The 16,205-nt window shown below is 33.6% G+C and overlaps 1 protein-coding gene across 1 annotated transcript in view; it reads right to left on the reverse strand.

The window, feature by feature from the left end:
- The window catches only part of PAX9 (paired box 9), an 89,902-nt gene that overhangs the window by 27,895 nt on the left and 45,802 nt on the right, over nt 1-16,205 (reverse strand). The window contains exons 3-4 of the mRNA XM_056545802.1: nt 15,036-15,659; nt 5,370-5,506 (exon numbers count right to left, since the gene is read on the reverse strand). Of these exons, the coding sequence (XP_056401777.1) occupies nt 5,370-5,506; nt 15,036-15,659 (761 nt within the window). The remainder of the gene's footprint in view (nt 1-5,369; nt 5,507-15,035; nt 15,660-16,205) is intronic.

Consider the following 16,205-nt stretch of genomic DNA (forward strand, 5'->3'; position numbering starts at 1 on the left):
TGGGATAAGTTCTATCATCAGTATCCATCTGGGAAAAAAAAGCCTTAGTCCACGTTTTATATAGATTTTAATTGAGGAGTGTTGTCATTGGATGTGGAGTTTTTCCTTTAAGAAGTGAACTGTATGGCATCAAGGTGAATCAGTCCGCAGCCAAATCTATCAGGGGATTATAATTTGCTTTATGCATTTTTAATTCTTCTGCAAACAGCGTTCACATTCCAGGTGACCCATATGGGAAAAATTTTATTAGAATCCTTTAAAGGGGTATTCCAGGCCAAAACTTTTTTATATATATATATATATATATATCAACTGGCTCTGGAAAGTTAAACAGATTTGTAAATTACTTCTATTAAAAAATCTTAATCCTTCCAATAGTTATTAGCTTCTGAAGTTGAGTTGTTGTTTTCTGTCTAACTGCTCTCTGATGACTCACGTGCAGTTCCTATGGGGATATTCTCCCATCATGCACAGCTCCCGGGACGTGACATCATCATTGAGCAGTTAGACAGAAAGCTTCAGAAGCTAATAACTATTGGAAGGATTAAGATTTTTTAATAGAAGTAATTAACAAATCTGTTTAACTTTCCGGAGCCAGTTGATATTTATATATATATATAAAAAAAGGTTTTGCCTGGAATACCCCTTTAAGTTTGTTTAAGGGTCTATTCACACATACAGTATTATGTGCAGATTTAATGTGCTCAGTCATTTAGTGTACATTGAAATCTTCAGCTTCAAATATGAACAGGACACTGTACTTGTGAACGCACTCTAAAAGAATAATACAGTGGTCCCTCAAGTTACAATATTAATCGGTTCCAGGACGACCATTGTATGTTGAAACCATTGCATGTTGAGACCATAACTCTATGGAAACCTGGGAATTGGTTCTGAAGTCACCAAAATATCATCCAAAAATAGGAAAAAGTGAGGATTAAAGAAAAATAAGTAGATAACTAATACAGATAAAGCAAATCCTTACATATAAAAGTAAGAAAGATCTGCTGGGAGCTATAAATCACTGTCAGTGTTTCCCAACCAGGGTGCCTCCAGCTGTTGCAAAACTACAACTCCCAGCATGCCCGGACAGCCGTTGGCTGTCCGGGCATGCTGGGAGTTGTAGTTTTGCAACAGCTGGAGGCACCCTGGTTGGGAAACAATGGTTTATGTAGAGGACAGGAGCTTCTTCAGGGTCCTATACAGTGCAAACAGTGTCCCAAATGGAGCCGCCCTTACTTGGTGTCCAAAGGAGTAACTAACCCTGGCACAGGTAAGGAGTAGTACAGAACTTGTAGTTCCTCCCTGTACTGTAGGGGGCGCTGCCAGATGGCAGTCAGTGCATGCACTTCAGTAATACAGGTGATTTACCAGTAAAATGCCCATTCTGATTGGTCAGTTCCTCCAGTTGTGACACGTTTCGCAGATCTGGACTGTCCGCAGCATTGTATGTTGAGTCTGGTTTCAAGTTACAATGGTCCAGAAACAAACATTGTATGTTGAAACTATTGTATGTTGAGGCCATTGTAAGTTGAGGGATCAGTGTATATATTTCTGTCCCTGTTTATGCATATACTGTAGACTGACCTATCTGAACAAGAACTTTACACATTCATAAATCTTTGTAGATGTGTCTATAGATATTACAGGATAGCTGCGCAGACAGATAGACAGAGCCTTATATTCATGTTCAGACCAAGTCTACACAGCACAGCTCTCAAAATGTACTGTATAGAATATATTACACACAAGAAAGAAGGATATTGGAGAGAGATATAAATAGAAAAGATATTGTAGATAAAGGAGATAGATACTGTATATATATAAAAATAAATATTGTAGATAAAAAGGAGATTAGATAGATATAGAAGGATATATAGATAGATAGATTGTACACTAAATAAACACCACGTAGAGTATGATTCTACCCAAAAAATATCAATTTTTATTATTTAAAATACAAAAACAACACTTACAGGCAGGAATTGCCACTAGTTGCGATTAGGTGATATGTATACAATACCACATATACACCATGGAAATCACACAAATAACTGCATAATGTTTACCATCATGTTACACCGGGAGATATAGCTATTATTATGGCTCAGTATATATGATATGCCTAGTTTATATCCCTGACATTCTAAATACAGCATAAACAACATGTGGTCCTAGAGATGAGCGAACTTACAGTAAATTCGATTCGTCACGAACTTCTCGGCTCGGCAGTTGCTGACTTATCCTGCATAAATTAGTTCAGCTTTCAGGTGCTCTGTGGGCTGGTGGATACAGTCCTAGGTAAGAGTCTCCTAGGACTGTATCCACCTTTTCTAGCCCACGGGAGCACCTGAAAGCTGAACTAATTTATGCAGGATAAGTCATCAACTTCCGAGCCGAGAAGTTTGTGACGAATCAAATTTACTGTAAGTTCGCTTATCTCTATGTGGTCCCATGCACAGTATTAACACACATAAGGACTTCATGCATATAATAGTATCTTACCCATGTTGGATCTGTAAAAACACACCGCACTACCCCTACAGCTGTTTCGGCTCCTTCCTCAGGGGGCATGCGGAAGGAGCCGAAACAGCTGTAGGGGTAGCGCGGTGTGTTTGTACAGATCCAACATGGGTAAGATACTATTATATGCATGACGCCCTTATGGAGGGTGTCATGCATATAAGGACAGTAATAGGATGAGGAGTCACAGACTATCAATTTTGCTGTCCCAAGGAACTGATGTATTTAATTATAGATAGATAGATAGATAGATAGATAGATAGATAGATAATGTAGGAAATGATGCTGCAGCACTCCAAATCATGTGGTGAAAAAAAGTGTGGTTTATTCCATCAAACAAGTGCAACGTTTCGGTTGCCAGTTTCAGCCATTTACGCTGGCGACCGAAACGTTGCACTTGTTTGATGGAATAAACCACACTTCTTTTCACCGCATGATTTGGAGTGCTGCAGCATCATTTCCTACATTGTCTATAGTGCCTGGGAACGGGCCTTTGTCTGCTTGCACCCACCTTTTCCAACATTTTGGGAGTGCTGCTCTGCTACATTTTTGCATCTACTAGATAGATAGATGCTGGAGAGAAAGAGATAGATAGATGCTAGAGAGCGATAGATAGATATGAGATGGATAGATATGAGATGAGATAGATAGATAGATAAATTGATATTAGATATGAGATAGATATGAGATAGATAGATAGATAGATATGAGATGGATAGATATGAGATAGATAGATATGAGATAGATAGATAAATAGATATGAGATAGATAGATAAATAGATATTAGATATGAGATAGATAGATAGATATGAGATAGAAAGATAAGAGAGCTATGAGATAGAGAGATAAATAAATAGATATGAGATAGATAGATAAATAGATATGAGATAGATATATATGAGATAGATAGATAGATAGATATGGGATAGATATGACAGATAGATAGATAGATATGAGATAGATAGATAGATAGATAGATATGAGATAGATAGATAGATAGATATGAGATAGATAGATAGATAGATAGATAGATAGATATGAGATAGATAGATAGAGAGATATGAGATAGATAGATAGAGAGATAGATAGATATGAGATAGATAGATAGAGAGATAGATAGATACATAGATATGAGATAGATAGGAGATAGATAGATAGATAGATAGATAGATATGAGATAGATATATATCTATCTATCTCATATCTATCTATCTCATATCTATATATCTATGAGATAGATAGGAGATAGATATATAGATATTAGATAGATAGTTATGATATAGATAGATAGATTTGAGATAGATAGATTTGAGATAGATAGATAATAGATAGACATGAGATAGATAGATATGGGATAGATAGATGTGGGATAGATAGATAGATAGATAGATAGACATGAGATAGATAGATTGATAGATAGATATGAGATAGATAGATAGACATGAGATAGATAGATAGATAGATAGATATGAGATAGATAGATAGATAGATAGATAGATATGAGATAGACATGAGATAGATAGATAGATAGATAGATAGATAGATAGATAGATAGATAGATATGATCGATATATCAAGTTACTCCCATAAAGTACAACTCCACATAAGACAGAAGCTCAGGGAATAAAGTCAATTCACCAGAACAATACTATGGCCATATGGTAAAATGTCTCCTATAGTATACACCGTGTACTGTATGAGATAAGGCACTGACAGCATTCTGCTTATATAGTCCTCTATCTATACTGCACACAATGGAACATTTCTACATCACAACTGTCCTACAAAGTATAATTTACATATATATATTGAAGGAAGGAGCAGACGACACCATCACCATCATGCACACAACATATATATATATACACACACATACATCCCTCTTCTACTGTCCATCACTGATGTGTATAATGTTCACCACAAGCTTTGTCCCTAATAATATGACCCATTTAGTACCTGACCTATGTGATCCCATTGCAGCAGGTCCCCATTATATTCTCTCCATTACAATATTGCAAAATGGTTTTAATTAACAAAAAAATGTCAACAATCCCCAGAATTCATCCCGTGTTATTGTATCTCCTGCAGAACATATACAGAGGAGGATATTCCACCGACATACAGGGCCACCCTAGACCTTCTAGAGGAGATTCTTATTAGACCAATGTTTCCCAACCAGGGTGCCTCCAGCTGTTGTAAAACTACAACTCCCAGCATGCCCGGACAGCCGAAGGCTGTCCGGGCATGCTGGGAGTTGTAGTTTTACAACCGCTGGAGGCACCCTGGTTGGGAAACATTGTATTAGACTAAAGAAATTACTTGTAGATCAATTACAGACATCAACCCTGTGGAAACAAATACGGACGTATTTTTTATGTATGGACCTTTTTTTTGACCAACTGAAAAAGCTTCTGTTTTACCAAATACGGGACACAATATGGGTGTTTTTTTTTATTATTAATTTTTTTTTTCATTAGTGGCTTTATCGCATTTAGAATCGGGCGATTTCATCTGCGGGCAGTACCAGATTGTAGGTAAAATACGGCCGTAAATACAAAATGCGGCCGGACGGTGGGTACAAAAAATAAACCTGTGCTGCTCTACAACGATGAGAGTTATGTATATACAAATATTGTACCTATAAATATATATATATATATATAATTTCTGCATAGTAAATGCAACAATTGAACTTTATTCTACTGTTTATTTAATTGGTTAATAAATAAAAAAAAAACTTAAAATTAAAAATAATAAACAAATATATATAATCAACCAAATAAACAATCGAATACAGTTCCATAGTACCATAGACACATTTATTCGTAGTTATTGTGTGCACTTACCTGGCTGTACTTGACCTCCTGGTCTATGGAGCCTTTCTCTAGTCCATTGATCATGTGCTGTGTAGACTGGAAGCCATTCCTGCCCAGGCTGCTCCATTCCTCAATTTTGGGACTATGGTACGGTGAAGTGTCACTGACTACAAACATAGGGGGCATCAGTCAGTATTATTGGACTAATATTCTTATTATTAACCCCAAACACTATCATTCCCTCTGCAGCAATAAGTCAATGACAGATGTACATAATAACATTTCCCACATGCAGCTTGTCAGTAAATGATCCTGTAGTTATAAGGAAACCCATAGGCACCAAGGTGCACACTGCAGCCATAGAAAACCTATACAAGACATGTGTGATGGCAGATAAAGCAGAGAGGTTCCTATCGGATTAAACCACTATAAAGAAATGTAAAATAAACCATAAACATTTCCTACATTTTTACATATTCGATCTTTTGTCTCCCTAATCTCTTTCCTACAAAAAAAAAAAAAAAAAATATATATATATATATATATATATATATATATATATATATATATATATATAAAATAAAACACATGGTAAACAAAGACAAAAATATTTCTTCGTGCATTAAATGTTATATATCTCTACATATATCTGTCTGATATTTTTCTATCTATCTAATATCCATTATTTCATTCTATATACATATGGAATCTATCAGTTTTCTTCTATTATATTAATGATATCTGTCTGTTATATTAATGATATCTATCTGTTATATTAGTGATATCTATCTGTTATATTAATATATCTATCTGTTATATTAATGATATCTGTCTGTTATATTAGTGATATCTATCTGTTATATTAGTGGTATCTATCTGTTATATTAGTGATATCTATCTGTTATATTAATATATCTATCTGTTATATTAATATATCTATCTGTTATATTAGTGATATCTATCTGTTATATTAGTGATATCTATCTGTTATATTAATATATCTATCTGTTATATTAATGATATCTATCTGTTATATTAGTGATATCTATCTGTTATATTAATATATCTATCTGTTATATTAGTGATATCTATCTGTTATATTAATATATCTATCTGTTATATTAGTGATATCTATCTGTTATATTAATATATCTATCTGTTATATTAGTGATATCTATCTGTTATATTAATATATCTATCTGTTATATTAGTGATATCTATCTGTTATATTAATATATCTATCTGTTATATTAGTGATATCTATCTGTTATATTAATATATCTATCTGTTATATTAGTGATATCTATCTGTTATATTAGTGATATCTATCTGTTATATTAATATATCTATCTGTTATATTAGTGATATCTTTCTGTTCTATGTTTATCATACAGTGTTGAGTTTTACTGCAATGCTTCACTTTGTCTTATTTCTAGTTGTAGTTTATGTGAATAACTAGATACATTCTACCAATCCAGCTTTCATATCTATACATTTGCAACATAGATTATTTTCTATCCATCTATCTTTCTATCTATTTATTTATTTATCCATCCATTCATCTCTTTCCTGTCTACTATCTCTCTCTACATTAGCTCTTTCCTATCTATTTTTCTCTTAATTAAAAATAAAATGATATATTTACATGTTCGATTTCATACAATATTTATTTATAGATGAATCTTATCTATATCTATTTCTGTTTATCATCAGTTGTCATCTCCATTGATCTAATAGCTCTCTATGGATCTAATATCTATCATATATGGATCTAATCTAATCTTTATTGATTTGTAAATCTTATCTATATCTATATATTGATCTTATATATTTGTTTAACATCAGTTGTAAACTTCATTGATCTGATATCTCTCTATGGATCTAATATCTATTGTATATATGTATCTAATATTTATTTATATATGAATCTTATCTAAATCTCTTTATATAATAATCTAATATCTGTTTATCATAAGTTGATCCTATATCTCTCTATGGATCTAATATCTATTATATATGTATATAATATTTATTGATATATGAATCTTATCTCTATCTCTTTATATATTAATCTTACATATCTGTTTATCATGAGTTGATCTCATATCTATTATATGTGTATTTAATATTTATATATGAATCTTATCTATATTTATCTGTTTATCATGAGTTGATCTAATATCTCTCTATGGATCTAATATCTATTATATGTATTTAATATTTATTTGTTGAGAGATTAATATATAAAGAGATATAGATAAGATTCATATATAAATATTAGATACATATATAATAGATATTAGATCCATAGAGAGATATTAGATCAACTCATGATAAACAGATAAATATAGATAAGATTCATATATAAATATTAAATACATATATAACAGATATGAGATCAACTCATGATAAACAGATATATAAGATTAATATATAAAGAGATAGAGATAAGATTCATATATCAATAAATATTATATACATATATAATAGATATTAGATCCATAGAGAGATATGGGATCAACTCATGATAAACAGATGTATATAGATAAGATTCATATATAAATATTAAATACATATATAACAGATATGAGATCCACTCATGATAAACAGATTTATAAGATTAATATATAAAGAGATATAGATAAGATTCATATATCAATAAATAAATATTAGATACATATATAATAGATATTAGATCCATAGAGAGATATTAGATCAACTCATGATAAACAGATATATATATATATATATATATATATATATATATATATATATATATAAAGAGATATAGATAAGATTAATATATAAATATTAAATACATATATAATAGATATGAGATCAACTCATGATAAACAGATATATAAGATTAATATATAAAGAGATAGAGATAAGATTAATACAATATTCTTTTTATCCTGAGTTGATCTAATCTCTCTCTATGGATCTAATATCTATTATATATGTATATAATATTTATTTATTGATATATGAATCTTATCTCTATCTCTTTATATATTAATCTAATATATCTGTTTATCATGAGTTGTTCTGATATCTCTCTGTTGATCTAATATGTATTATATATGTATCTAATATTTATTTATAAATGAATCTTATCTATTATCTATAATAAATCTGATAATGACCAGATGTCAGGTTGGTATATGGCCCTGTCTGTCTGGCACACTTGCATCTCATTCTCTCCCCCCCACATATAATTACAGGCCCCAAAATCAGGTTCTTAAAATATTGTGGTGAGTGCAGCACTTCTGCTGAGTGTATATCTTGGCTTTCTGTATCCGCAGGCTGCTTTCCCCCCAATGTGTGAAATTCATAGATGCAAATAAAGTGGAAGTTAATATGTTTTCAGTGTAAATGGAAATGTGGCTATTTTCTGAAACCTTTCTTTTTTTTTATCCCCCCTTTAGAATTAGACTAGAACAGTGTTCCCCAGAATATGGCTCTCCAGCTGTTGCAAAACTACTGGCTAGGCATGCTGGGAGTTGTAGTTGTACAACAGCTGGAGAGGTACAGATTGGGGTGGACAGAGCACTAATGTATCCATGGAGGTCATCCATCCCATTTCCATTTTAGAAGTAAGTTGGATTTCTCTACAACAGTGGTCTCAAAACTGTGGCCCTCCAGATGTTGCAAAACTTCAACTCCCAGCATGCCCGGACAGCCTTCGGCTGTCCGGGCATGCTGGGATTTGAAGTTTTGCAACATCTGGAGGGCCACAGTTTGAGACCACTGCTCTTCAAGAAGAATAGTGGGCAGCACATAGAATTTAGGGAACTAAAGTGTTGCCTGTGTTTAAAGAAAGGATTAAATATGGAAAATACTTAGCATTCCAGAATTTGTCAGAAATGTTTATTTTACGGTAAAGGGGGGAGGGGGGGGGGGGGGTAACTTTTCAGAGTTATTCTCACAATGCAGTCAAATCTGAAAGAGCTGTCATTCCGGATTGTACAGGAGGAAGGATCTGGAAAAGTAGTGTGGAAAAGTAGTGTGACAATACAGACCTATAGGTGTCTGACCAGCCCTAGTATCCCTAATGCAGGGTTTCCCAACCAGTGTGCCTCCAGCTGTTGCAAAACTACAACTCCTAACATGCCCAAACAGCCGCAACAGCTGGAGGCACACTACTTGGGAAACACTGCCCTAATGTATACCTTCTGGAAAAGTATTGTGACAATACAGACTTACAAATGTCTGAAGAGCCCTAGTATCCCTAATGCAGTGTTTTCCAACCAGTGTGCCTCCAGCTGTTGCAAAACTACAACTCCTAGCATGCCCGGACAGCCGCAACAGCTGGAGGCACACTACTTGGGAAACACTGCCCTAATGTACACCTTCTGGAAAAGTAGTGTGACAATACAGACTTACAAATGTCTGAAGAGCCCTAGTATCCCTAATGCAGTGTTTTCCAACCAGTGTGCCTCCAGCTGTTGCAAAACTACAACTTCCAGCTTGCTGGGAGATGTAGTTTTTGCAACAACTGGAGGCACACTGATTGTGAAACACTGTCTTAATGTCTACTGTACACCTTCTAAAGAGCTGGGAAATGACCATGATATTAGATACTACTATTATTATTATTATTAATAATAATAATAATAATATAAACTATTGTATCGTTGTTATTAATAATCATATTTAATAACTTTATATTTTAAGTATATATATATATATATATATATATATATTTTTTTTTTTTTATAAAAATGACTGGTTCGAGTTACATATATATGTATACAGAATTTTTATTTTATTTTCTTACTGCCTATAAAAACAGCTTTATGTATCTCACCAATTTTTGGAGGAAATAAGTTAAGTTGCATAATTTAATTACAGTCATTATTATTCTATCATTATAATTGTTATATTTTAGGTATTTTCATTTGTTACATTAATAACGAATTGATGTTATATCAGTAACAAATATAGGTTATATCTGTAACAAAAAAATAACAAAAATATGTTACAATCAATAACAAATAGAACAATCATAAAGAACAGATTACAGGCTAATAAATGTATCACTGCAATATAGATCACTGAATTAATACAATAGGCTTATTCTATTTCTTACTTTTCATGCTGTATTATATACTTATTAGTTCCAATATTATTATATTTTATTCTTTATTTATTAAAAGATATATATATATATATATATATATATATATATATATATATATATATATATATATATAAATTTGTTCCCACATTTACAACATGCATTAACCCTTCATTGCCTGTCATGGTATATTATATACTTATTAATTCCAATATTACTATATTTTATTATTTATTTATTAAAAGATATATATATATATATATATATATATATATATATATATATACACACACACACATGAATTTGTTCCCACTTTTACAACATGCATTAACCCTTCATTGCCTGTCATGCTATATTATATACTTATTAATTCCAATATTATATTTTATTCTTTATTTATTAAAAGATATATACACATAAACTTGTTCCCACATTTACATCATGCATTAACCCCTCAATGCCTGTCATGCTTCTTGTTTGACTCTATTGACCCAGACTTTGCACCCAAATTATCCAGATGTCTGTGCAGTCTATGTAGAAAGTGCAGATGAAAAGTCCTCTCTCCGGGACCCCCTTCTCCCCCTGCAGTCACTCTGCCCTAATAATAATAACAACCAGTTCACACTTTCCCCCTTTTAGAAAGAGCTGTCCCCGTGTCAGGAACAATGCTTTTGTCCAATAAATTGCCAATTTGCTCACAAAGAACAAGCTAATGGCCTAAACATTGCAGAGCCCAGACCCCTTGTACACAGCTTTAGGAATTTTTTTTTTTTTTACTCCCCCAAAAAATTTGAGACATAGGAGGAACAACTCCAGACAGTTCCCTTGGAGGCCTGACTGCCAATGTGGTGTTAATAAGAGAGGAAACCATTAGGGTGATCTACAAACATTCCCAATTTGTAATCTAATTCTCCAATGTTAGGCCAATTCAGGAAATGGTAATCTGTGTATATATTTCTGGGGCAGTCTCTCGGTCTTTATAGGGATAGGGGGGATAAAGAATTTTGTCTCATTAAGAGGACCTGACTGCTGGAAGATTAGAGTTGGTGTAGTCGGGCTGTCGATAGAGAATGAATCCATTATAAGCAGAAAATTAGTCTCTAGATCAGTGTTTCTCCCACCTGTGTCCCTCCAGCTGTTGCAAAACTACAACTCCCATCAGGCCCTGACAGCCTTCGGCTGTCAGGGCCTGATGGGAGTTGTAGTTTTGCAACTGCTGGAGGGACACATGTAGTCGGAGCCCAGTTGTAAGTGAAGGGCAGAGTTCCCCTGTGCACACTATGCCCAGAGGTTGTTCTCTGGGCCTCAGAATGAAACCAATTATCTGACATCTGAACTTCCTGTCTGGGTAAATTTAGGCTGATTGCACAAACTAGAGAAGTGAAACTTTTCCCTAATTTCCAGCAGCAGCAGCAGCAGCAGCAGTAGGCAGTGAGCTGGTGACACAGGCCTGCACTCTGTAAAAGTGAGAAGCCAGAGGCTGCACTTCTTCACCCTTCAGCTCTATTAGACCTGATCTCCCCTATATACAGTTTTCTCAGCATGTCTACAAGTGTTAGGTGGAGAAGCTACATTGCACAGGAGCAGGGGGAGGGGGGCATGACATCTGTGTCTTCTGCAATGTGACATTATCACGTGACATTTTTATTATGTGCTTTATATTAGCGGTGATGTGAACTTAATTGGTCAATGGCTGAAGATACAAAGTATTTGTGATGTATATAGGTATGTTTGTGATGTGTCTATCTATCTATCCCATATCTATCTCATATCTATCTATCTATCTATCCCATATCTATCTATCTATCTATCTATCATCTATTTATCTATCTATCTTCTATCTATCCCATATCTATCTATCTATCTATCTATATATCTATCATCTATTTATCTATCTATCTTCTATCTATCCCATATCTATCTATCTATCTATCTATCATCTATTTATCTATCTATCTTCTATCTATCCCATATCTATCTATCTATCTATCATCTATCTATCTATCTATCTATCAATCATCTATTTATCTATCTATCTTCTATCTATCCCATATCTATCTATCTATCTATCATCTATCTATCTATCTATCTATCTTCTATCTATCTATCTATCTATCTATCTATCCATCTATCTATCTATCTATCATCTATCTATCTATCTATCTTCTATCTATCCCATATCTATCTATCTATCTATCTATCATCTATCTATCTTCTATCTATCCCATATCTATCTATTTATCTATCTATCATCTATCTTCTATCTATCTATCTATCTATCCCATATCTATCTATCTATCTATCATCTATCTATCTTCTATCTATCTATCCCATATCTATCTATCTATCTATCTATCTATCTATCCCATATCTATCTATCTATCTATCCCATATCTATATATCCCCTGTCTATCTATCTATCTATCATCTATCTATCTATCTATCTATCTATCTATCTATCTATCTATCCCCTATTTATCCCATATCTATCTATCTATCTATCCCATATCTATCTATCTATCTATCCATCCATAAATCCATCTATCTATCTATCTATCTATCTATCCCACATCTATCTATTTATCCCATGTCTATCTATCTATCTATCTCATATCTATCCCATATCTATCTATCTATCTATCCCATATCTATCTATCCATCTATCTATCATCCATGTATATTTGTCCTTAGTATTTAGAAATACTAACGAAAAATATACATGGATGATAGATATGGGATGGAAATATATGGGATAGATAGATAGAAAGATAGATAGATAGATAGCAGCAAATAGGCAGCAGTAACTCCATTAAAGTGCAAAAAGTGGCTTTTTATTCACACAATGTGAGGAGACGTTTCGGTTTTCTCACCAAACCATTTTCAAGCAAACCGAAACGTCTCCTCATGTTGTGTGAATAAAAAGCCACTTTTTGCACTTTAATGGAGTTGCTGCTGCCTATTTGCTGCTATTCTGTGGACCCCTGAACCCCTGGGCTCTATGCTGACGGCACCCGTGCACCTTACATTGGGGATGTGCTGCTCTCCTTCTGCTTAGATAGATAGATAGATAGATAGATAGATATGGGATAGATAGATAGATATGGGATAGATAGATAGATAGATAGATATGAGATAGATAGATAGATAGATATGGGATAGATAGATAGATAGATAGATATGAGATAGATATGGGATAGATAGATAGATAGATAGATATGGGATGGATAGATAGATATGGGATAGATAGATAGATAGATAGATAGATAGATATGAGATAGATATGGGATAGATAGATATGAGATGGAAATATATGGGATAGATAGATATGGGATCGATAGATAGATAGATATGAGATAGATAGATAGATAGATATGGGATAGATAGATAGATATGGGATAGATAGATATGGGATAGATAGATAGATAGATAGATAGATAGATATGGGATAGATAGATTGATTGATAGATAGATAGATATGGGATGGATAGATAGATATATAGATATGGGATAGATTGCTAGATGGATATGTGATAGATAGATAGATAGATAGATAGATAGAATATTGGCTAGATTAAATTATAGATGCAATTATAGAAACATTAAGATTCGAGATGATATTGGACAGTATTAGATAGAATTAATACTGGATAGATGAAATATAGATGCAGAAATAAAAATATTAAAGTGATAGATGATAGATAGACAGATATGAGATAGATTTATGAGATAGATTAAATGAAATAATAGATGCAATAATAGAAAAAAATCGAGATAATAGAAAGATGTATGGTATATTGACTAAATGACATTATAGATTCATTAATATTAAAATTATAGATGGAAATTAGAGATAAATGGAGGAATAGAGAACAGCTGGTAGATAAATTATACAGTGACATTTTGGAGAGAGAAATTCTAGATGGGTATTCGAGGTAGAAATGTGGCTGATAAATCGATAGATAAATAAAATAAAATAAAGATATGTGATCCATTCAATTACAGAGATGGAATACACGATTCACTATATCTGCATAGATGGTTCTAAACATTCTAGATAATTTAGTAATTCTAGACAGCTGTAATATTCCTCACATTATCTTTTTTGATTTCTGTATTGAATATGTTGTATAATAAGGTATGAGTAGTGTACAGGAATCATTTGCTTTATTGTTAAATATATCATTTTTAGGATTAATCAATAATATATATATATATATATATATATATATATATATTTTTTTTTTTTACTTTGCACTAGTTAATAGATGCCTTAGAACAGTCTGTGTCCCTATTGGGAATAGAAGAAGTGTTATGTCCTCAGCTACTATTCTATCACTTCGTTGTTACAGTTCTAGCTATGATTTTTATTCCATTATAGGCTTGAGCTTTTATACTATATATATATTTTTTTTATTATTATTAATATTTTGGTCTGAATTGTAGAGTCACTTTATCTCTCTCTCTTTTTATGAGTATATATATATATATATATATATATATATCTATATATATATATATATATATATATATGAGTTATTTGCTATCCTGGTATCAGATATATATATATATATATATATATATATATATATAATATTAGGGATATGGGGATCACTTACCTTGATCTGTGATCGACCTAATCCCAAGTATGTCCGTGACAGAATGTGATGAGGGCCATGTTCTGGGCATGCCCATGGTGCTGGCTAGTGAGGCCATGCCAGGTGGTGTGGGCACCTTGCCCCCTGCAGCCATGGGGTTGGTATAGGAATAAATGTGATTGTACTGTAAAGCAGAGGCTGTGGGGTGGTGATGCTGTTTATGGGAGTCATAGTGACTTTGCTGGGACAGATTTCCAATTTTATTTCGGAGGATCCTGCTGATAGAACTGACTGAGGGCACATTGTACTTGTCACACACCCCATCAGCCAAGAGCCTGTCCCTGATTTCCCAGGCAAATATCCCAGGGTCCCTCTGTTTATAGGTCCTGATGTGTTTGACCACAGTCGGGGTAGTCACTCGAGGTTTGCTGCCACCAATGGCCCCTGGTAGGATGGATCCAGTCTCATTGTACCTGGCCAGGATCTTGCTGACACATCCATGGGAAACCCTCAGTTGTCTGCTGATATCACAAGGCCTGATGCCCAGCTGGGCCAGCTCCACAATCCTCAGCCTGATGGCATTGGGCAGGGGTCTTCCATTCACAAACACCCCTCCTAGCTGGTTGACTTCTCCAAAGGCAGGTTCTGTGGACAGATGCATGCCAGCCTAGCATTAGTGTTGGGTGGATGACAGTCAGCAGAGCTTTTACTCACCTCCTTGGCAGCCAAAGGGTTACCCTCAAGGGTTAACTTCAGTAAACTGCAGCTGCTACAGAAAACAATGCTTTGTAATGAAACATTTACATTCAATTCTCTCTCCAGTAGTGAATACACCATTATTTCCCAACCAGGGTGCCTCCAGCTGTTGCAAAACTACAACTCCCAGCATGCCCAGACAGCCAAAGGCTGTCTGGGCATGCTGGGAGTTGTAGTTTTGCAACAGCTGGAGGCACCCTGCTTGGGAAGCACTGGTCTGGCACATATATATTTATATGTGCATATTTTATTATGTATGTATGTATATATATATATATACATAAAATATACGCATGCTGGGAGTTATATTTATATGTACATTATGTATATATATAATATAATATACGCATGGTGGGAGTTGAAGTTTTGCAACAGCTGGAGGCACCCTGGTTGGGAGGCACTGGTCTGGCATATATATATATATATATATATATA

Source organism: Hyla sarda, chromosome 11 (genome assembly GCF_029499605.1).
Source record: "Hyla sarda isolate aHylSar1 chromosome 11, aHylSar1.hap1, whole genome shotgun sequence".
Lineage (NCBI taxonomy): Eukaryota > Metazoa > Chordata > Amphibia > Anura > Hylidae > Hyla > Hyla sarda.